At 51.6% G+C, this 24,310-nt stretch overlaps 1 protein-coding gene across 4 annotated transcripts in view; it reads left to right on the top strand.

Annotated features, from left to right (window-relative positions):
* Positions 1–4,511: 4,511 nt before the first annotated feature.
* Positions 4,512–24,310, top strand: part of LOC114507854 (solute carrier family 23 member 1-like) — a 50,399-nt gene continuing 30,600 nt past the window's right edge. For 2 of the 4 annotated variants that reach the window (XM_036010935.1, XM_036010934.1), the window contains exon 1: positions 19,660–20,056. In XM_036010935.1, the coding sequence (XP_035866828.1) occupies positions 20,015–20,056 (42 nt within the window). In that variant the 5' untranslated portion in view covers positions 19,660–20,014. Of the gene's footprint in view, positions 4,821–19,659; positions 20,057–24,310 lie in introns of those variants that run through there. The other 2 variants (XM_028525876.2, XM_036010933.1) reach the window with 2 other exon arrangements.

The raw sequence follows: 24,310 nt of genomic DNA, 5'->3' as shown, positions 1-24,310 counted from the left end.
GGTTCCATTCTCGTGTCCGATGTCACAGCCGGTTCGCTTCGTGCCTTTAACTGCCCTCTAAGTTTTGTTCGAGTGCAGCCCACCTGGTGGTTCCTTTTGAATCTGGTCCTTGTAGGGGTCTCCCGCCTGTTGTTAGGTTTCAGATGCACTGAGTGAGGCCAGGCAGCGGCCTTGAAGCGTGCCGACGGTAGAAGGAAGGCTGGGGTGCATGAGGCTGTGGTCAGGGCGTAGAGCTAGGGGGCAGGGGAGGGAGGACACGGGAGGAAACGGTGGGATGCGGGCCTTCGTGCGGACGCCCGCTCCTGAGCCGGCCTCTGCTGAGCGGAGGTGCAGATGTCGCCCAGTCCCCGGTCCGGTGCCCACGCCCCGGGAGCAGGTGGGCAGTGCCTTCCTATGGGCTGTGGTCCCACGTGTCCAGCTGCCGGCTGCCCGTGTCCCGTCAGTGTCCACTGTCCTTTCACATCCAACACCCATGAAACCTGGTTCCGTTTCCCCACCCTGTTCCCCCTCCCTACCCCGTGTGTAGACTCCATGTGTCAGTCCTGGGCTGGGATGTGGGACAACGTGGGGCTGGAGTTGCAGCCTCTCACTGCGCGGGGTGTCTCTGGGCTGGCTCCGGACCTTGGGGACACGCTGGTGCAGCACGGTCCATGTGACCTGCGTGCCAGTCGGTCCCTGTCACCACATAGCGCTGTATTGAATGTGCACATTCTGGTCAAGGCCTCCGTTTTCACTGATCACGAGAGCGAACTGGTCACAGATGCCCACCTTTCACCGTCTGCTACTGATCCTTTCTGTCTGAGTCACGGTTTAGTGTCTGTCCCAGATGCTTTCTGTTTGTCCTTCCAGATCCATCCACCTTTCGCCCTCCTCCATTCTATGTTTAGACCCGGGAGGTCGAGCCAATTGAGTCACATCACTGTCCTGTGTCCTCTGGCTGGGCTGAGTGTGGCCCTTGGGAACTAGAGGGAGGTCGGATTGTGGGCTGTGACTTGGGTCACTTGGCTCCCTACCTGCGAGTCTCCCTGATTAGCTGCATCCCTCAACCCAAGGCCCGTGCATTTTTCACATCATCCTTCTTGACAGGCTCTCCTGTCCTGGGTCCCAGCACCTCCTCCCTCCCCGTCCTTGGGCCTGAGGGCAGAAGCGGTTCCTCTGTTGTTCCTGACCCTGGGTTACTCCATATCCATGGTGGCGGCCTTCTATTCCATGTCCGCCTCTGTGAAGGGTCCAATGTGTTGTGCCCCCTGTTTCCTGGTGGGGTCTGACTGATGGAACACTGGAGACCAGGGACAAGAGTGAGGACCGGGACAGGGGAAGAGAGGACACCATTTCCGAGGCCCCCAGGTCCATCTGCTGATGGCTTGTTGGTAGGGGACAGAGTGAGTGGCTGAGCTGCCCTGCCCATTAGCAGCACCCTGCGGCCTGGCTAGAGGTACCCACTCCGCCCCTCCTCTGAGCAGGCCCTCTCCCCGTGGAGCACAGAGTCTGTGGGGCCAAGAAGGCCTGTGAGTATGGAGCGACATCCCCACTTCCCGGCCACACTGTCATTCCAAGATCCTGGCCTCCTGGCCCAAATGGCCACCTGCAGTGCAGGTGCTGGGCTCTTCCCCAGGCGTGTGGCCCAGGCCCAGCAGGAGAGTAGCCAAGGGCAGCTGCTCACGGGGGAGGGGTGGCCAGAGCTTGGATGTGTGGATGGGTGTCCGCTCACAGGCACCCAGGGCTCTCCAGCTGTGGGATGCAGCCAAGGACGAGGAAAGCGGGGTGGGGGTCAGGTGGGCTGCGGCCTGCCCTCCACCGAGTCTGAGCACAGACTTGCAGGGGTCAGGGAATCCTAAACTCGAACCAGCGGCTGCCGGGGCTTCTGTGGGCGCACCCATCAGGGCAGGGGGTAAGACGCGGGCATTCACGGTTTGTTAGCTTGATTTGTAACTCTCAGCAAGCAGACACGTGGATGGAGGCCTCTGTTGGAACTTGTGCCCTAGGTCCTTGGGGCCGCGCTGTCCCCAGTTGCTCCTTGTCAATGGCGGGCAGCCTGTCTTCTTTCTAAAGATTTCTAGGGACAGAGAGCCATCCAGTTCCTCAGTAGTCCCTGCTGTGAACGCAGCCTTCTTAGGACAGTCTCTCCCTAAATTCACTTCCCTTAACAAACAAGATACGGACGGTTGGTAAGTCACACATGACTGGCTGTGGCCTTGAGGGTCCCAAAGTGGTGGCTGTCAGCTCTCAGGCCCTTTCTTTTGTCTGCTTCCATCCAGCGAGCCCTTCCTCCCACCCCAGGGTGTCAGCACCATGGACAGGACTCACCACCGGTCCAGGGAGATGGGGTCTGTTGGGGATTCTGGGGTGAAGCAGAGGGCAGGCCAGTTTTGTCTCTGGGGAGAAGTGAGCTAGTGTGTGTGTGTCTCCACTGGGTGTCACTAGCACACAAGGCCCTGGCAGGCTGCGAGGTGATAAAGCAAGGAGGGCTCCTCCCCTCCCTCACCTGGTGGACAGGGAAGGGATGACGCAGGCTGGGAGCCCAAGCAGGAGTATCGACCCTCCTGTGCTACTTGCGACACAGAGCCCTTGCGCGACCTGAGTGGTGAAGTGAGGGTGGCGGGAACTCTCTGATGGAACTCCCTGCCTGCAGGTGCTTCTTGCGGGCAGGCCTCGCCCCACTGTGGTGTCTCCCTGCCACCCCAGTGCATCTGGGCTGGGAGAGGGGCTAGAGCTCCTCAGAGGGCTGCCCCCAGCGGGCAGGGGGGGGTCCATTCCCTGCCTCCCCCAGGCCCAGCTTCCCATGGGGCTGCTGCAGTGTGCTCCATGTGCTCAGCCTTTGGGGCTTTGAACCTCACAGGCTGGGGGCGCTTACCCAGAGCAGCCCCTCAGCACCCTCTCCGGAAGGAAGCTCCCTGTGGAGGAGGGGGGTCAGCAGGATGGTGGCCGTGCTGACGAGGAGGACGCACTGCTCATGAGAGCCGTCCTCGCGGAGCCTGAGACTCCCTGGGGCCTAGACGACGTGCAATAGCTGAACAGGCGCTATAGCCTGGCGTGGCTCTCGAGCATCAGGGGGCTCACCCTCTGGGACTCCAGACTGCAGTCCTGGCCCCCAGGGACAGGTCGCCACTGAGCTGCCTGTGAGCTGACATCCCACTTGGCACCAAGAACAGACCCCGGAGCCCAACGGGTGGCCTGAGCCTGTCCCGACAATGCAGGAGCTGAGAGGGCAGGGCAGTGGCCTGGGCACTGGGGTTCCTTTTTTTTTTTGTTTTAATTGATGAGAGAGAGAGAGAGAGAGATTTGTTGTTCTACTTACTTCTAAATTCATTGGTTGATGCTCATACGTGCCCTGACCTGGGGACAAACCTGCAACCTTGGCCCTTCGGGATGATGCTCCAACCCACTGAGCTACTCGCCAGGGCAGCGCTGGGGTTCTTTGGAGTGAGTGACTCAGAGGGACTTCGGGGAGTAAGAGAACAAAAGCCAAAAAGAACAGTTCCCTGGTTCAGCAGAAAACACGGTTCTGGGTGGAAACCCCCCAGAGGGCGTGTATCAGGGACCCTCCCAATGACAGTGCGGGCACTCCGGGCGGTCCCCGCTGTCCCGGAGTCCGAATACAGGTCTGTTTCACCTTCCTCCGCCAGGCCCCGCCCCCTCCAAGCCGGGGAAACAGTTATGGAAGAAAGTGTGTCGTCCAATGTAAAGTCAACAAACATGCCGTCCACAGGGACCGCGGCGCGGCATCGCCCCACAGACCCATCCTGTGACTGGCGCCGGGAGCCACTTCAGCGCAGGCCTTGACCTCTCGGGGGACCTCAGCACCGCACCCCGCTCCAGCGTTTGGATTCCACAGCCTCCCTGCCGAGCCTTCCCTCCCAGCAGCAACGCAGCCCGCCCCTCAGGACACGTCTCTGTTCCTTCCAGGGATCATTTTTTACAGACGTGGGCTATCTCTTCTGTTCTCTGATGGGCGAGGTGCTCGATCTGTGACTTCCAGCTCCCAAGGCGGCTGAGCCGCCACATGCACTGCAGAGTGTGGGATTGGAGCCCGAAATTGAACGTGGCTGACCCCAACGCCTACAGCTGCACCGTTCCTTATGATGCCTTTGATTTCTGCCTGTCCTTTTGATTTCTAAATGCTCCACCATTTCAAGTGCATCATTCTCTCCCCACCCCCACCCTCCAGACACACACCCAGAGCACCCGCCAAAGACGGCGCCCAAGCCAATGAAGCCACTTTTCCAGACTGTCTTAGAGGAAGTGTGTTGACCTGGTGGCCCGGGTCCCTCAGGCCCCTCCTCAGGAGTTCTGAGCCTCCCCAAAACTTTCTTCAGTGTGTTCAGGAAACCGTCAGTTTTGCATTCCCTGCAGCGGCTGCAGAAGGTTCAGGGGTATCTCCAGGACAACAGACACGTGGTGGTGAAGGTCCAGACCCTAGCACTTCCCGGAGCCTGGGAAACAGAACAAAACACAACTGAACTAAGATAGCACCAGGGGGAGGCCGTGTGGACGCGTGCTGGGCCAGCGTGAGTTTCCTGCACAGAAACTCTGTGAGTTCAGAGGGGAGGGTTCTGGCGACCTCACTTCTCGGGTGCCCTGGGCTGATTTCTCCTTCTCCCTCCCTCCGCTTCCTCTCCCATCTGCGGGTTCAGGGCTGTGTACACAGTCCCTCGCGAGCTTCCCCTCCACAAGCCCAAGACTGAGCCTGGTGTTGGGGCTGCCTTGTCACCGGCGGCTGGATCCTGTCTCCCCAGCCGTAAGGAGACATCAGTAAGGACTGCCCCTTTGCCACGGTCTAGCCTCGTCCACAGACCAGAAGCCGAGCGACCAAGAAGCAGGTAGGTGACTCAGGCCACAGGGACCCTGCCAGGTGCTCGCTGCTTACGTCTGCTTTCCGCTGACATCTCCGCCGGGCCGCCTCTCCCCTCTGCCTCAGCTCCCGTTTTGTTCACTTTTTCGGGGAAGCTACAGAGCTTATTTGGAAAGAGTGACAAAGGCAAGTTTTATTCCACACTCTCACTTTTCCCTCCCAGAAGTCTCCCCTTGCCCTGTTTTTCCATGGACCCTTCTGATGGAAGCAGGGATGACTGAGGTCCTTCCCAAGGGGACAGTGGTGATGTGGGCACCCCGGGGTAGCTGTCCTGGTGAGCAGTGTGCTCGTGAGAAACTCAAAACCTCTCCATCTAGCAGTGGAGTGTCTGTATTTTCTTATTTTCTGTATCCTTTTTTTCATTTCCTCTTTTTTATTGTTATTTTATTTTATTTTATTTTTAAGATTTTATTTATTTATTTTATTTTTAGGGAGGGAAGGAAGGGGGAGAGAGAGAGAGAGAGAGAGACACACATCAATGTGCGGTTGCTGGGGGTTATGGCCTGCAACCCAGGAATGTACCCTGGCTGGGAATCGAACCTGGGACACTTTGGTTCCTAGCCCGCGCTCAATCCACTGAGCTACGCCAGCCAGGGCTTTATTGTTATTTTAAAATGTGGTTTTCAATTAAAGGATACTTTGGTTATTTCGCATTAGTTTCATGTGTGCAGCCTGGTGGCCCGACGTGGAAGGCGGGTTCTTGAAGTCCACCTCTTTCTGGACAAAAGAGCTGGCCCAAGAGTTCAAAGCCACAAGTTCATGACTATGCTGTGCTGAATACACTTGAGCAATCTGATTAACTGCAACTTCTATTCATGGAATGCCGCCTGTGTGTACTCGACCCTGAGTGAGGTGGGGCGGTGCTGAGCCACGCGGCTTAAAGTGAGATATTTTTGTTTTTTAAAGACTTTATTTACTTATTTTTAGAGAGACAGGAAGGAAGGGACAGATAGGGAGAGAAACATTGATGTGTGAGAGAAACATCATATGTTGTCTCTTGCACATGTCCCGACCAGGGACCCAACCCACCACGCAGGCTTGTGCACTGACTGGGAATTGAACCCATGACCTTTCGCCCTATGGGGTAACGCCCGAACCGCTGAGCCACACCAGTCAGGCCAGGACACGCTGTAAAGAGGAGAATGACAACACTAGGTTTGTGTTTTAAGAGTTTATCCAGACCGCCGTGCATAAACCCACAAGGAAGCTGATGTGGGCTTGAAAGGGGAGGGAGCAATGAGGGTGGCTGAGGTAAAGTTAATGTATTTGCCGCCATGACAGGGAATTGGACACACGTGCAACACACTTAGGCGGTGAGGCTGGCAGAAGGCGGGAGGGGCTGCGCAGGTGGGCCACGTTCTGGGCCACGCTCTGGCTCGGGCTCTGGTGGGCGTTGGTGTCCTTCACTGAGCGGAGCAGCGTGGACCGAGTAGGCTCTCCTCTTCTCTGGACCTTAGTTTCTTCTAGAGTTACGTCCAGCTCTCAACACCTAGAACTCTACTTCCCAGTAAGAGAATTTCTCTGCAAGAGGGTGGAGGCAGAAGAGGGGGAAGGGGCGTTTACATGCGTGGGTCCTGAAGTCAGCCTTCGAACCTCTGTCCCAGCTGGCACTCGGCAGAGGACCGAGGTGCTCGGGTCACGGTCAGAGCTGGGCAGGGACCACCACGACGGCCACCTTGGGCACTGCTCAGGAGGAGCATCGTCAGGGTGTCGCCCAATCCCCAGAGCGCCTCAGCCCTGGTCAGAGTGCCTGAAGCGAAGACAGGGACTGCTGGCCCAAAGCACAGGGTCCAGCACAAGTAACGCCCCCTTTTTACTACAAAATCTTCTATTACAAAATCATCAGCGTGTAATCCTGTAACACAACAATATCACACTCCAGCACACCCTAGGACAGTTTAGGTGACATGTTCAAATTAAAACTGTAAGTTATTAATACCCGTATCATTTCCCTACTGACCACGCTCCGGTATTACTTCAGCCGGACCCTGTATTTAGGTCCCATTCCTATTGATAGGACTCTAGCAAAGGAAACGCCAGAGGCCAAAACCACTATTTTCTTTTTATAGAGCCAATCACAAGGGAATTCCGCACATGCCAGATTGTCTTAGTCTGTTTGGGCTGCTCAATTAAAAAAATACCACTGGCTGGGTGGCTTGAACAACAAACATTTTTTCCGCACAGTTCTGGAGGCGGACAAGTCCAAGATCAGGGCCCTGGAAGACGGCCTCTGGTGAGGACCTGCCTCCTGGCGCACGGCCTCCTGGCTTCTTGCTGTGTCCCGGCTCAGCAGATGGAGCGAGGGAGCTCGCTGGGGGCCGCTTGATAAGGGCATTCATTCCATTTCTGAGGGGTCACCCTTGGGACTCCCAACGGCCCCACCTCCAGATGTCATCACATCGGGCTTTAGGATTTCACATGTGAATTTGGAGGGACGAGAACATTTAGTCTGTAGCACAGGTCTTAGGTCTCTGGCCCTGGATTTGCACACCCTCAGCTGGCGTGCAAAGAGGAGCCAGTGCCCATCCTGGAGCAAAGAGGACGTGCGGGACATGCTGGAGCCTGGAGGGTCTGGCCCCCCAAGGCCCCACCCTCCACTCCGAGCCTCAGTGACCATCAAGGGGACTTGAACCGATAACCTTTTGCTCTGTGGGATGAGGTGCTGTGAGGAAGAGCCAGAATCACAAAGACACCCAAGCAGCTGCAGGACCTGCTCCTGCTGAGAAGGGGCAGCCTGAGGCAGCTGTGAAATTGTGGCAACCTGTTTCCCTGATCCCGGTTGTAGAGAGAGGTGGTTTCCAACCCTGCTCTCCCTGTGCCGGCTTCAGATCTAGCTCCGAGCTCCTCGGCAGCCCTCAGGTCAGGTTCTCCCATCTGGGTGTCTGGCCCTGGCTCCTGGGACCCCACCCAGATATGCTTCCGTGCGTCCTGCTGGTCCCACAGGAGGGCTTGGACGCTGAGGTACAGACACAAGCTGGAGGGTTAGCAGAAGCGGTTAGTCACACAAGAGCAGAGAAAGGAGATTCTAAAAGGCAAATGGCCCGTCAGGACAGCTCCCATTAGGCCGCCCTGGACACCTGCCTGAGCCCCCAAGAGCGAACCCGGACAAGAGCTCGGACGACGTGGGGCTCCGGAAGGGAAGAGCAGAGGCTGGCGGGTGTGCTGCACCTGAAGAGGAGAAAATTAGGTTAAAAAAAAAAGAGAAAAGAGTTATATTCTGTTTAAATTTATTTACTTAAAAATCACCCCTACATTGTGCAATTAAAAATGAAAAATTACACGTTGAAGACCTTTTAAATTGAGGGTTGCTTTTGGAGCCTGAGTTTTTGGACTGGTGCTCTGGAACAGCGGCGAGTGGACCTTTTCGGAAAGAGCCAATTATTGGAGTCTTTTAGGCTCTGTGGTCCTGTCACGACTATTTAGCCGTTGTGCCGCACAGCAGCTGCAGAGACCGTGTAGATGAGCGGTGGGCATGGGTGTGCTTCCGAGAAACTCTGTTCACATGAACAGGCGGGGACCAGACCGGGCCTGTTTGCCCGCCTCTGTTTTACAAACCGAAATTCAATTAAGCATGAATACAGGGATTATTTAGACCACGAAGTCGTAAATCAAGAGCCACCATCTGGAGGAGAGAGGAAGATGGCAGCGAGATAGGAGGGAGCAGATTCCACTTCCCCCTACACACGGGAGAAAAACCTAGCCACTCTGTGGAGGAACAGAGCAAACAGCCAACAGTCCCCCAGCACATATGCAAGTAGGAGACCAAAAACTGTAGCGGACACTGAAAAACCAGCCGGCAAGGAGAGTGCTTCAGGACAATAAGGTCCCAGGGACTGGGACCAGGGACCAGGGACCAGGCACCAGGGACCAGGGCAGCTGCAGCCCCAGGCTCCGCATCCGCGCAGTCTGCCACAGGGTCGTTGGGAGAGCGCCGGGTCAACTGCTCCCTCCCCTGCCAAACAAGGCTTGAGCGGCACCAGGAGAGACCTGGTTGCTTGAAGTCACAGAGAGGGGACTAAGGACTAAGCGGCAAACACACAGGGGCTGTGAGCACCCATGCAGTCTGTGGATGCCGATTGGGGGGAGTTGAGAGCTGCGCCGTGATGGGCCCTGACCCTGACAGCCCCCGGTCTGGCTGGGGAATTGGGCTGTGCAAGAGGCCTGGCCATTGTATGGAGCGGGAGGCTTGAGTAGGAGGAGTTTCCAAAAAGAAAAAGTGAAAAAAACACACTGTTTGGGGAATTCTCCTGCAACAATCGCTCCAGCCTCCACCCCACCCAGCTGGGCAGCACTTCCAAAGAGGCACAGGAGGCCCTTCGTGCCCCCATAGCACTGGGAAATGTGTGCACCCCAACCCGTGCGTCCGGAGACAGCCTGGCCGAGTGCTGGCCCCCGCAAGCCGGCGAGAGTGCGTTCTCGGAAAGCCCCAGCCCACAGCTGTAACTCCTCTGGGGAGAGCGCACTCCGAGGAAGGCCTGGATCCCACACCCAGGGCCCCGCGGAGAGGCGCGCCAGGCTAGCTCTGGGCAGAGAGCGCGCAAGGCTGACTGACTGCTGATCAGGAAAGGAGACAAGCCCCTCAGCCTACTGCAGCCTGCAAGACCAGAAAAACCGATGTGGCCGGTTTGAAACCACCAAGAGGTTATTATTTTCTTATCTCTCAGTTCCTTCTTCCTCTCTCTCCTTCTTTCTTGTTTTATTCCTTCTTCCTTTCTTTCCAATTTTATCTCTTCTTCCTTCTTCTGCTTCTCTCTCCCTCTCTCTCTCTCTTTAAAATACCCACAAGTGAGACAAAAAAAAAACAACAACCCTGGAGCTGTGAAAAGACCAGAGTTGGACCCAAAGAGGGGGCATCCCAACATCTGAGACAGTGAAGCAAATTTCACTTTGCTATTACAGAGAACCGCAAGTTATTGCATATTTGTATTATTATTTTTTCATTATTCTTACATCTTCTACTTAAATAGTATTTTTGTACTCCTCTCTGTTTAGTCTCCTTTGCTTGGCTGGGTATATTGTATCATTTGACAGGTGTCCCCTGTTCTCTCTTTCATACTGTATTGCTAATTTACTGTCCTTCACTTCATTTGTGTTCCATTGGCACACTACTCAAGGTCCTATACTCCCTATTCTTGTAGTCCAGATCACATAGATTCTGCCATATGATTGTTGCTCTAATATTATTGTAAATAATAGCTGTTCCATACAATAGTAAATACTACACAACACCCCTCCCAGATCTTAGCCCACTTGATGGTTTCCTAAACTCTATTACTGTAGTGGTTAATTCTGTTCTGTTACACACCTATTTACTATCCTTTACTCTCACCTTACTTCAGAATCTGACTTCCCACAACCTCACTGCCTTCTAGATTCAACTCACAACCCTTACCTCCCCAATAAGAGTCGTATCTTTTCTCCATTCTTTCTAAAAAGTGGCTAATTGGGTGGAATATCATGGTTTACACTATACATAGCCAAAGGATCTCCTGTCTCTTCTCTACTGACTGCTACTGTAAATATCATAGAATACTCTCTTGCTGTCTTAAACCACTTTGCTTTCCCCCTCCAACTGACCATGAAAAAGAGTAGGTGGAAGCTGTGATCGCCAGGATACCCACTGGAAGAAGAAACCCAACAACAAAGGAACCACCAACAGAGAACAACAGAAGAAAGTGAAGGAGGGAGTAAAAGCCACACTAACCTCAATCCAGGACCTGTCTGGAAATACAACTAAATAGTGGAGAAATTACCCAGAACAAACAACTGAACAAGAGCAAGAGAGAATCCTCAAAACTTTATACACATGGAAGAACCAGCTTCAACACAACCTGCCCTCACCAGCACAACAGAATACAAGAGGTGGTGGACAGAGTGACCCTCAGTTAACCAGCTGGTGGGAAGGACCCACCAAAGAAAGACCCAACAACAATCAAAACCCAAAAACAAACACAGAGCCAACTGAAATGACAGCCCGACACCAGTGAGCTTGGGAGATCAAGGAGATGGCACCACTGAATCGCACAGGTATTCTACCACAGAAGTTCACACCATAAACCCAGGGAGCCAGAACAGGCCAGTTTAAGAAGCTGAGGCGAACAAGAAGAGTCTCACAAACAATGGGAAGACAAAGAAGCAATCCCCAAATGAAAGGAAAGGAGGAAGCTTCAGAAAGAATGCTAAATGAAATAGAGGCAACTCAACTATCAGATAGCAATGGTTGCTATCTTATAGCAACCACATATACTGTGTTCATGGGTTGGAAGAATTAACATCACCAAAATGTCCATACTACCCAAAGCAATTTACAGATTCAATGCAATACCTATTAAAGTACCAATGACATATTTCACAGACATAGAACAAACACTTCAAAGATTTATATGGAACCATAAATAACCCTGAAGAGCTGCTACAATTTTGACAAAGAAGAGCAAAGTAGGAGGGATCACAATATCTGATACCAAACTGTATTACAAGGCCACAGTAATCCAAACAGCCTGGTACTAGCATAAAAACCAGCACATGGACCAATGGAACAGAACAGAGAGCCCAGAAATAAACCCAAGTCTCTACAGTCAATTAATATTCGACAAAGGGGGCAGCAACATGAAATGAAGTAAAAATAGCCTCTTCAGCAAATGGTGTTGGGAGAACTGGACAGCTACATGCAAAAAAAAAAAAATGAAACTCAAGCACCAACTTACACCATATACAAAAAAAATTCAAGGTGGATAAAAGGTTTAAATATAAGCCATGGCACCATTAAAGTCCTAGAGGAGAACATAAGTAGGAAAATCTCAGATATTCCACGCAGCAACATTTTTACTGATATGTCCCCTAGAGCAAGGGACATAAAGGAAAGAATAAACTAATGGAATCTCATCGAAATAAAAAGCCTCTGCACAGCTAAAGAAAACAGTATTAAAATAAAAAGAGAACCAACCATATGGGAAAACATATTTGCCAATGATACCTCCGACAAGGGTCTAATCTCCAAAATATATAAAGAACTTACACGACCCCATGCTAAGAAGACAAGCAACCCAATTAAAAAATGGGCAAAGGACTTGAACAGACACTTCTCCAAGGAGGACATACAGAGGATCCAGAGACACATGAAAAGATGCTCAGTATTGATAGCTATCAGAGAGATGCAAATTAAAACCACAATGAGATACCACTTTACACCAGTCATAATGGCCATCATCAACAAAGCAACAAACAACAAGTGTTGGAGAGGTTGTGGAGAAAAGGGGACCCTAGTGCACTGTTGGTGGGATTGCAGACTGGTACAACCACTATGGAAAACAGCATGGAATTTTCTCAGAAACCTAAAAATGGATCTGCCTTTTGACCCAGCAATTCCACTGCTAGGATTATACCCTAAGAACCCTGAAACACCAATCCAAAAGAACCTATGCACCCAAATGTTCATAGCAGCACAATTTATAATAGCCAAGTGCTGGAAGCAACCTAGGTGCCCATCAGTAAATGAATGGATCAAAAAACTATGGTACATTTACACAATGGAATTCTGTGCAGCAGAAACAAAGGAGCTTCTACCCTTTGCAACAGCATGGATGGAGCTGGAAAGCATTATGCTAAGCGAAATAAGCCAGGCAGTGAAAGACAAATACCATATGATCTCACCTTTAACAGGAACCTAAACAACAAAACAAAGAAACAAGCAAAATATAACCAAAGACGCTGAAATAGAGAACAGGCTGACCAGAGGGGAGAGGGGAGGGAATTTCAGGGGAAAAGGGGAAGGGTTTACAGGAACAAGTACAAAGGACACATGGACAACAACTAGGAGGGGTAGAAATGGGAGAGAGGTGGGGAGGGTTGGGGAGGGGGTTGGCTGGGATGGGAGTAAAAGACAGAAAACTGTACTTGAACAACAATTACATAATAATAAAAAAAAGAGCCACCATCCACTTGAGGCAGCTTTCTCAAGCTGCATGTATCAAATTGGAAGTAAGTGCTTTTGCAGATCCAAACCTGAAATCGTACAACTCTGATTTCTGGTGAAAGTAGTAAAGGCTCAACAAAGACAGAGAAAACCCCACCCTCCGTGGCCAGTGCTGGTTTACTGACCTTCCAGATCAAGAATATATGAAACCAGGTATTATTTTGAGTAAAGCCTCTTACAGGCAAGTGGCCTTTACATCATTTCCGCAGCCCTGACTGGGGTGGCTCAGTTGGTTGGATGTCATCCTGAAAGTCAGAAGGTTGCCAGTCCGATTGCTGGTCAAGGTACATGCCTGGGTTATGGGTTCAGTCCCCAGTGTTTTTTTTTCCCCTCCCTTCCCTTCTCTTTAAAAATAAATAAAATCTTTAAAAAAATTGTTTCCCTAGTCCTCTCTGGGATTGCTTTTGGCACATTTCCAACAAATACAACTCTGTTGTGGAAAAATGTGTTGAGGTTGTTAGCATTAGAACTGATGTTTGAGTTATTTTTAATGCTCACAGAATTTAACAATCAATGTAACTGAAGGGTAAAAAAGTGAACAAATATTATGTAAGTCATTTGAGGGGAAAAAAAAACTTGTCTAGGATTGGAGATAAGAGTGTAGGTTTGTGGGTGGGTGTTTATAGTTGTTGCACATGTTAGAAAACCCAAAGCGAACTGGGTTAAGCCTGAAGAAAACTGGCTAACCAAAGTGTCGGCATGGCACACAGATTCAAACACCACTGGGACCCATTGCTCTGCATTTCAGCTCTCTGCTGTTTGTTGGATTCTTCGTCAGGTGCCACGTAGTAATGAGTGGCTGCCGGCAGCTACACAGGAATATCCTCTAGGTTCAAGGTTAGTGAAGAAGCGAGTATGCTTCCCACCCCAAAGTCCCAGCAGAAGCCTCATCACAGCTCATGGCTCTCGCTGGGCTCACGCGCATCGCTCATCCAAGGCCATGGCCAGGGGTGTGCAGCGTTCCCACTGTGCCCACACCCCCGTGCAGAACAGCCACCGGGCAGAGTGCACTCCACCTGAAGAACATGACCTGGTGGCTGGGGTTCAGGATATTTTGCAAGAGTAAAACGAGGGAAGGCTAAGTGCATTCTGAAAGGCGGAACCAAGAGCTGGCTTACCAAACGGTAATTGGACCATTTCTTCGGAAACCCTGCGGGTCTCATTAGCTCTAGTTATCAGGTGGAATTTGCCCCAGGGTTATCTCTTGGCATGTTCCCTCCTGCAATAGCCAACTGCCAATTTATCTGACCTCCCTGCTGAAAGGTCAAGCTTTCCTGCTTAGCCTACTTCACATGCAAGGATGGTGTGTCTAGTCTGGCGGGGCCTTCGGCATTATAAACTGAGACCCAGTGCCTTCCTTCTCCCAAAGTGCCTGGGGCCAGAGCAACTGCCTCAAGTTTGAGATGAGGAGCTCTTGTGTGAAGATGTAATGGCAGAGTTTTAACTCCTTCATGTGTCTGAGGAAAAATCACAGGTTTCCAGAGAGACCCCCATATTCTTGAAACAAATTCCTCTCATTGCTTGAGCTGATTGCTAGAGCTAGACTTCTGTAACTCAAAACACAAGGGTCATACCTGATCACCCGTGAATGTGCTGGGTGTGTACGGGGGACCCCAAGCTGGTGTGGGCTGGGGGAGGAGGATTCCAGCTGGGGCCGGGAGGCTGAGGCCACCAGCTGAGCAGGTTAAGGCTGTGGGACAGTTGTGGGGCACCACAGTGGCTTTCAGGCGAGAGACAGTGGCAGAGCCAGGCCACGCCAGTGAGGGGAGGGACCTAAGTCCACGAGAGTGACTTCTGAGGAGCAGAAGGCTTGGCTCCTCATCTGAGCAGCTGAGAGGGGTGGGGACTGCGTGCCAGCAGTGGTGAACACAAGCCACAGGGTGGATGCAGAAAGGGCTTGGACCCAGGACCACACGAGGCAGAGAGTGTCAGGCCCCCAGGAGAGGTTAGAGATGAAGAGGGAGGAAAGTTCTGGAACACTGCACAGGCAGCCAAATGAAGTGGGTAACGAGATCACCTTTGTGCTTGGCCTCCATTGGGTTGCAGACCCCACACCTGGTTACCTCAGGTGGCAGAGGAGTTCCATTGTCCACCCAGGCAGGTGGCAGGAGGGCAAAGGCAGGAAAGGCAAGACCTTCCTGGGGGAAGGGCAGAGTCTGCCTGAGGAGGCTCCTCCGTGGTCACACACCCTGGGCCATCTCCCCTGGAGCCCTATCCTCCCCATCTTCAGACCCCCATGACCCACGTGGGTCCATCTGGCATGTCCTTGACCCTGCAGGCTGTGGACCCAGACAGTCTGGATTTGAACTTCCATTCCTGTATTTGCTATGAACCTTGGGCAAATAGTCTAACCCATCGGCACCTGAATTTCTCAATCTGCAAAATAAGGATGTGAACGTTAGTTTGCTGTGACTGTTCAGTGTGCTTTGAATGTTTAGTTGGCTGCGAATGCTCAGTTTGCTACGAACACTAGGTAAGATCAGAGAGAAAAGGTGGAGCACAGCGCACATGGTTAGGTGTTCAGTCAAGTTCAGCTGCTTAGAGATCTTGGACTCTCTTCTGCCCTTTTCTCTTCTGTTACAGCCCGAATCAGGTCTGTCTCCTCCTTCGTCCGACATCTTACGGTTGGGTTTTTCAGGGCTTCCCCTTGGACCAGCTCCCGCTGACGTCAACCCACATCCCGCCATGTGTTTCCCAAACCCTGAGATTCAGTGCGGCCCACTCCAGAACATTCCACTGTGATGAGTAGCTGAAACTGGGCTTGCTTTCAATTTGCTGAAGTAGGATTTATCCAAAATTTTTGAACAGGGCCTTTCAAGTGCCTTGTCTGGAATGAGAGCCAGGCGACACTCATGCCTGGATTCTTGCTTCTAAACGATGGGTCATTAGACGCTTCTGGGTGTTAACAGAGTCAGTCATCCAGGATGAAAGGCATTTTTTTTTCCCTCAAGCTCTCGCTGAAGGCCTTTGCGCCACCTGTGGGCTTGAGTGGCCGCTCCCACTGCCGGACAGAGGCGTGGCTCTGAGTGGGTCTGACTGGCGTCATGTGTAGTGTGTGGGGTTTTGACTTTGTGTTGGAAAGATTTCACAACATGAGTCCGGGTAACTGTGAGGGTATGTTTATTAAAGCTGGGGACAGTGAAACAAGGGAGGGCTCAGTGTGGGAGAAGCAACCGGAAAGCCCAGGCTGGGCTGCCTTAGCTCCCAGGGAAGTCAGAGGACAGGGGGTGTTGGGGACGGGATCAGCCTGGGACGAGCTGCCGGCTGCCCGTTGCCTTAGAGTTTAGGAGATGCAGGACTGTGAAGACAGCAGTGGGGGGAAGGGGTGAAGGGTAACGACTCGGGCTGCTCCCCAGAGGAAGAACGTGCCCTGCGTCCCTTGTCTGGAGGCTTTTTTTCCTCTCTCTTGCAGATGGGAATCTTAGGGGAGGTCTCAGGGCAGGTTTTCAGCAGAAGAGCCAACAGTTCCCCAGGTGTGCCCTTTCAGGGGCACGGTCTCCTCTGATTGGTCGGTGACAGGGCAGGGTGCCTTTAGTCACTGCAGTTAGCTCTGGTGTTGCTCACCTGGTTTTGCTGCTTTTCTGGGCCTGGAGCTGCAACACAACTAGGCTTAGATGTCATCTCCAGGGAGGAAATGTTACCCTGAAGGTAAGGTCCTTGTTTTCTTAGTTTTTTTCCGCCTGCCGGGCACTCAGGCCTTCCACCCTGGTGACCGCCCACACCTGGCTGTAAATTGTTCTGCCACTGTGTTCAGCTCTCTGTCTCAGTTTCCCTATTCCACTTGGCAAAGAATTTTCCTGGCTTCTCACTATCCTGTCTCATTTCCTCCTCAGAGACCTTCATCCTTAAACTCTTTTACCCTGCAGAGGTCGCGGCCAAAAAAATTACAATGTAGGCCACATATTGAATATCACACACTCTGATATTCACTGTGAAGCATGTGTTGTAACCACTCTGACAGCTTAGATGTTATGGCTTAACACTAGTCATGTATAAACTTGCAACTAGGCATGACCTTGAATGTATGCAGCCAATGTGTGTAACAATATTTAAGAGAACAGTTTCTTCGTGTCTCTCAGATCAGCTGTGACCTCCACAGGGTTTGGAGGTGGTGGGAGAGGAGGGTTCCTCTTCAGCCACTGTTTCCTGCTGACAAGGATTGTGCTCCCTGCCTGTGTCGGGTATGGCAGTCTCTTCCTGCCTGATCTAAGAGACACAAGGGAATAGGATCTGAAACTGGAACAGAAAAGCTGTTAACTGATTCTCCCAAAGTAGGGGTAGGCTGGAATCCCGGAAGCATCATCATCTTGGTATGGAATTGTTGTATCCAACTCAGCCAACTAGTCCTCACAAGTAAATTCAGCCAAACCACTGAGTTTCATTTCAGGAGGTGGTCTTTATTAAACTGTAATTTGAAAATAGAACGGATAAAGTATGTATAGGGGCCTTAGTAGCTTTCCCCTCCATGACAATGTCAACCTCCCCCAAAGCATCAGCCAGGGGAAAGGGAAACACCCCCAAGCAACCCCATCCATTCCTGCCTTTTCTTTCCAGATCTCACTTCAGTCTCCTGCCGTTCCTCCTAGGTGGCCTGGCTTTTTGCAATAGAAACAGACGTCTCCACAAGAGTTTCCTAGCAAACCCTATTTCGTAATTTTATAGCTTACCAAACTGGGAAGCTGAATCAGACTCCAAGCTTGCTTCATCGTGAAGCCACAGCATTTCCTTAAGCCTGATTTACAAGAAAACCATTTACAGGTTTATTCACACCCAGAAGATTGCCACGTCCTCTGTCCTTGGGACTTAATGTTCTAGGCGGGCAGGAAGCAGTTTTCTGGGGCTTAACCAAGGCCAGGCATCAGGACTATCAGAAAAGCAGGAGGAGTAGAAAAAAAAAAAACCTCTGCTGGGTACATCTGCAGCAGGGACCAGATAATGCAGCAGAACCCTGGAGGCACACACAGCAGTAGTGACATGAAGGGGCAGAGCCCAGCTCTGGGGAAAGGACCAGACTAAACAAGAAGCACAAAACCCCAACATGTCCAGAAAAGGGACCTGCCAAGGGGAAGGTCTGGACCAGGCCTGGAAGATTCAGGAAGTGGGCGGAACACCCTAACAACAGCCTGGCTGTCACCAAGACCACAGACCCAGGAGCAGCCACAGCCAGAGCTTGCCCTGCAAACTGGTTTTCTATTATAGTGTTAATTGACCTGAGCTCCTCCTAGGGGCTTCTAATTTGTCATAAAGATAGGCTTCCCATTCATTTGGTTTTAGAGCTGGCATTGCTAACTTGGTATGCAAAAATTAACTTAGACATTAAAAGAGATACACTTTGGCCATATTCAGTCAGTCACTTCTAGTTAAATCTTCCCATTTTTGTAGGTATTTGCAAGTGAGTAAAGGCTTTTCAGTAATTGCATGTCTGCACATCAAACCCTCCCACATGTCCCTGCCTCCCCTTCAAAGTTTCTTTGCTGCCTAAGAATGACTGAGTTGAGCCAGAGGGAGTAAGCACCCCTCACCCTCAGAGCTGAACCACTGAGTTTAGACTTTTATTTACCCAGAAAAATTCTTTGTTAAGACCATCAGAAAATAACTTCAACCGAAAGCCAATGTTAAAAATCAGCCATCCTTTTTTTTTTCCTTCTGTCCTGCCTTAGCTTGGCTTCTTCTCAAACCTTAACCTCTAGCTCTACCTCAATGATTTAAGAAAAGACAGATGAAATAAATTCAGCCTCTTACCTTATAACAACAGAGATGTCTAGAATTCATGGGAATTCACCCAAGCCCAGCTGACGCAAACAGAGAAGCTGGTAGGGCACAACGGACCTCTGCAGTACCTAGCACAGTCCTGGTCTGGGAGGCAGTGCTGGGTGGGCTCCTCTCTGGAATCCCACCATTGTATCCATGATGAGACAGTTCAAGTCACTGCAAGTGAGCCAGCTTGGCTGTACAGGGTCAAGAAGGGACGTCCTCTCTGGGTCGCCATATTATGTTGACGGGGGCCTGGCCCCAAGTGGGTCTAACCAGGGTCATGTGTAGTGTGTGGATTTTTGACTTTGTGTAGGAAAGATTTCACAACATGAGTCCGGGTGACTATGAGTATACATTTATTAAAGCTGGGGACAGTAAAACAAGGAAGGGCTTAGCATAGAGGAAGCAACAGGACAGCCTCGACTGGGCTGCCTTCGCTCACTGAGAAGTCAGAGAAGAGGGGGCTTTAGGGACAAGTCCAGGGAATCCACCTGGGACATGCTGCCAGCTGCCTACTGCCTTAGGGTTTAGGAGATGCATGCCTGGGAAGACAGAAGTGTGGGTAGGGAGAAGAAAAGGAAAACAGTGCTGGCTACTCCCCAGAGGGAGAGTACCCACCCCTAGGTCCTTTGTCTGGAGGCTTTTCTCTCTCCTGCGGGTGGGAATCTCAGGGGAGGCTTCAGGGGAGGGTTTCAGCAGAATAGTCATAAGTTCTCCAGGTGTGCTTTTCAGGGTCATGGTCTCCTCTGATTGGTCAGTGCCAGGGCAGGGTGTCTTTAGTCATTGCAGTTGGTTTGGGCATTGCCCACCTGGTTTTGCTGCTTTGGGGGGCCTGCAGTTGAAATATAATTGAGGCCAAGATGTTATCTCCAGGGAGGAAAGTCCAGGGTAAAAGAGGTTACTCTGGGGTAACAGCCTTGTTTGCCCAGTTTTGCCCCTGCCCGATGCCCTAGTGACCAACTGCACCAGGCTGTAAATTGCTTGGCCATTATGTTCAGCTGTTTGTCTCAGTTTCCCTATTCCACCTGCCAAGAATTCTCCAGATCTAGATGACATTGTCATAGCTTATTCTCCTGTCTCATGGCCACACCCTGAGGTGCTGTACCCTGACTTGTTTCCTTGTGCAATGGAGGATCATTAACTTCTCTGCCATTATTCAAACTTATCAAATTATAAAACATTCACTGCAATGTCATACACCTAGTGTCCTGCAGTAATCACACAGGGAAAGGTCTGGAAGGGAGTCTGTCATCCATCAGCGATCAGGGTGGGGCTTGGAGGCCTCACCCTCCCCAGAGCCAGCCCTGGATCTCTGTCTCTCTCTCCCACGTCTTGTTTTGGCAGGTGTTGAGAAGTTGGTCTTTCTCTACTAGAGCGACTTCACTTCTGTTCTATCCTGAGAGGAGGCCTGGAGGAGAAGACCCCGCGTGGCCATGAACTCTGCCATCACCAGCTGTGAGCACCCTGACCCCTTGGTGAGTGCTGGTAAAAGAGAGAGGGAAGGGCACGAAGGGGACAGGCAGCGAGGAAGGAGGAGGCCTGGTGCAGGGTCGAAGCATGGAGTCCTAATACCCTGACTCATTATGACTGCAAGGATGACAGCTCCCAGATCCAGATGACATTTTCAATTACTAGACAAGGGTGGCAGCTATACTCTGGACCTGCCATCACCAAGGCAAAGATTCCTCCCCTGAGAGCTGACCTCTGAATGAGTCACAAAGGGACTAGGAAAAGGTGGAAAGTCCTCTGCTTTATCTTTACGCACAGGTTTGTCTCTGTTGAAACTAAATGTTTATTTTTCGGGTTTCTCAGAAATGATCAGAAGCCCTTTCTAAAGCAAAGCAAAGGGAAGGCGAGTAGGAGAGAGAGAGAGAGAGAGAGAGAGAGAGAGAGGGAGAGAGAGGAAGAGAGAGAACTGGTATTTACTAAAATTCTCAGGTACTTTATGTACTTTATTCTGTCCCTTTGAAGCCCATGAAGCAGGCTCTTCTGCTCCCATTTTATAGGTGGGGAGCCTGAGGCCCAGAGGAGGAAAGTCAGGGCAACCCAGCGTGAGGCTTGTCTAGCTCGTCCTTGGGCCCTGGCCCTAGGGCCTCTCCAGCCTAGTTTGGCCACTTGAAAGTAACAGGAGGAACCGAGTGGAGACCCTCTGCTCTTGCCACCGCCCACCACAGGTGGAAAGGGACCCTCCCTCTGCACCAGGCTCGGGCTGCAGCCCTGGTGAGGCCCAGCCCAGGTGTCTTCGGGACAGGTGCCACCCACAAATCTGGACTGGGCTCTAGAGCTGTCCCCTGGGGCCAGTCTGCTAGACACTGGTCACTGCTGGTCAGCCTCTGGCAGAGAGGAGGCCTTGGCTCTCTTCTGGAGAATCACTGGGGTGAGGCGGACACCTGAGAGAACTCTCCTCCCTTCTCCTCAGAATAATTTCTGTCGCTACTTCATGGAAGCTTAAAAACAAAACAAAACAAATCTTGGGAAATACGTTGAAGGTCCCATTTTCTGAAGGCTGTGATGTTTTCCACATTTTTGACTTACCTGAGGCCAGCTGGAGAGGAGAGCGGACGGGCACACGCCCACCGCCTTTTCGGCGGCCCATCTTCTCTGCATTCTCCTCAAAACCTCAGTGTCAGCACCCAGATTGGGAAGTCACCCTCCTGGAGTGCTTTTGGTTTCCATGTGCGTGCTGCTCTACTAGAAACTTCTAGCGATGTAAACCCAGGGACGATAACTTCCCCACCCTGAAAGCTTATGGCCTAGCTACAGAAAAGGGGGGTACACAGAAATCTCTCTAATTAATACACGGGAGAAACTGGTTAACGACGTGACAGGGGGACCAGAGGTGCTGGGAGTGCGAGGGAGGAAAGTCATACAGGGGTGGGACATGGGGAGAAGTGATGGAGGAGGAGGCAGTAAGCTCAGGGGAGCAGGGCACGAGTTGAGAGCACAGGGTGAGCAAAGGCACCGAGGCAGGATGATGGAGGCCGCACTCAGAGAGACCTGGGCAATCCCATTGGCTAGAGCCAGGCCAATGGGAGCGTTAGGAAATGAACCTCGCTGGGGTCGGTGGGGGATGGAAGGCTGTGTGGGCTATGGATGGCCTCAAAGGGTAAGGGGTCCAACTGCCCCCAAGAACTCCGCCCCTCCCCACTGCTGCTGTCCCCGCAGCAGCCCCCTCCTGCTCTGCTTGTCTGCACCAGGGAGCTGGAGGGCTGTCCCTGTATGCACAAGGGGGGAACCGCAGGCAATGGCCCTAGACACCAAAAGAGGAGCGCGCTGTTCTCCCATGTACAATGGGACCTTGGACAAGCCTCGCTGAGCCTCAGTCTTCATGTCTGTGAATCGGGGGTGATAGGCGGTGCTGAGACTCAAAGGAGAGGGCGCACCGGAAGCTGCTTGTCAACTGCAAAGCAGGACCAAACGGCAAGGCTCACCAGGCCGCTGCATTTGGTCACGCCCACGTGCTGCGTTGGCAAAGTCACTTCCCACAGGAAAAGGTGCGGCGCCTCTTCGCCAAGCAGGGACGCTTCACTCAGACTTCGTTCTTCCTTCTTTCTTTCTGCTGCTGCACAGAATTCCATGGTGTAAGTGTACCATCGGTTTTTAATCCTCTCATTTACTGGTGGGCACCTAGGATGCTCCCAACCCTTGGCGATTGTATATACCATATGATCTCACCTTTAACAGGAACCTAAACAACCAAACAAACAAACAAGCAAAATATAACCAAAGACACTGAAATAGAGAACAGGCTGACCAGAGGGGAGAAGGGAGGGAATTTTAGGGGAAAAGCAGAAGGGTTTACAGGAACAAGTATAAAGGACACATGGACAAAAACTGGGAGGGGCAGGGTGGAAATGGGAGGGAGGGAGGAAGGGCTGGGGGCAGTTAGCTGGGATGGGAGTAAAAGACAGAAAACTGAACTTGAACAACAATTAAATTAAAAATATATATTTTACAAAAAAAGCTACTAAAAATGTACAGATGTACTAATGCAAAGTTAAAAAAAAAAAAAAAAGACTTCCTTCTTCCTCCGGAAGGGTGTTTGCAAGCATCTTCCTCCCGCAGCGTGAGTCACATGCACAGGCTTCTCCTTGCAGGGGCCTCCCCCCCCAGGGACAGAGGCGCTGCCCACAGTGGGACAGACTCCGAGATGGCGCCTCTCCTACCGCCGTCTGGGAAGCCCTGCTCTGTAATGTCTCTGGGGTGTCGCTCGTTTCTGTGCAGGTCTTTAGTGAGCTAACGATCCCTCTGGGCCGCACAGGACCCCGCTGGCACGCTCTGTACCTGCCCCGTCCATGCATGTAAGCAAGGCAAGGGGGTTTACCAGACAAGTCACTTTGATCGGGCTCTGTGTTTTCAGCAGCCTTGGCCAATGGGCTTCAGAGAGGTCACACACTCTTATCAGAAGGGAAGAACCCACGGTTCTCAAGGAAGACACATTTTCCTCAGATCCACGTTATAATTTTTTTTAAAATTTGGACCTCATGCAAGGTCCATTGCCCAGACATTGTTTTAAAGCAGAGGTAGAAGTGGTTGCCACAACTTTCAGAGGGTCCAAGTTGACACCCAGACAGAATATTCAGAGCTCACCACGCTGAGAACAATCTTTGAGTCATCGGCTCTTAATAGGGAAAAAGACAAAAATGTCCAGGACCAGCGGTCCGCACTCCCACTCACATTTCCTTCTCCCTCGCCTTCTTGGGAGCTCCAAGAGGTCCTGGGGAGACTGGGAATGAGCTCACTGGCAGAACACACGCAGCTGTACTGGTCGAGGCCCTGTGAGTTCGTGCATGCACAGGTGCACACTGGGGACCGCAGGCTCTGTGCTCACTGGGGTCTTCAGGTATCCTTGCACCATCCCAGATTTAGATGGGGAGACAGAGGCTGGGAGAGGTGAGGTGATGCACCTATGACCCCTGAGCAGGGCACTGAGAGACCACATCTGGCTGACTTCAAAGGGTGCACCTAGTTGCTCTGTAACCTGCCCAGGATCAACCAACCAACCCAAACGATCCCTCACTCCCTCTTCCCTTCTTCCTCTCCTCTTTTGCTCAGCCTGTTTTTAACCTTTGTTGCCCTCACCGATTCCTCCCTCCCTTCACTAAGACCTCACCAAAAATGGCCAGGGGTCCCGAGTTCCCTCAGCACCCTCCTGTCTGACTTTAGTTCGGCTTTGACCTCCTTGGGCACCAATAACATTTCGTGTGCAACCCCAGTGCCAAGCAGCACCCTTCTTTCGGGGAATCTAAATGGATAAGCATGATGTTTCAAAAGAGGTCCAAACAGTTAGGGATTTTTAAAAAAATCAGTGAGATAAATTCTCAATAGTCATGAACTTATACATTCATTCATTTACTTCATCTGTCAGCAGATAGTTATATGAGTGCTAACTCTATGCTAGAGATAGAGACGTTATGGGAATTTACGGTCTCTTGGACAAATAAACATGATTGCAGTGAGGCATGCTGGGGCCACAGTTTTGTAGGAGCCTCTGAGGAGGGGAGACCTAGTCTAGTCTGAGGCCAGGATGGGGTGACATCAGGGGAGGCTTCCTGGAGTAGGCGAGCGATGCATGCTTCCAGCCATCACTGAACAGGCGAGCAGAAGCAAAAATCTTACATCTGTGTTTCAGGACATAAGTGCTAGATTGGTGAGCAAGGGCTCTTCAGAATCCCAGGACACATGACTCTGCAGAGCTGAGCTGTGCGGACCAGCCAAGCCACCGTCAG

The sequence above is a fragment of the Phyllostomus discolor genome, chromosome 10 (assembly GCF_004126475.2).
Source record: "Phyllostomus discolor isolate MPI-MPIP mPhyDis1 chromosome 10, mPhyDis1.pri.v3, whole genome shotgun sequence".
NCBI classification, from domain to species: domain Eukaryota; kingdom Metazoa; phylum Chordata; class Mammalia; order Chiroptera; family Phyllostomidae; genus Phyllostomus; species Phyllostomus discolor.
Note: the sequence above shows the minus strand (reverse complement) of the source record. Positions and strands in the feature narration are given on the sequence as shown.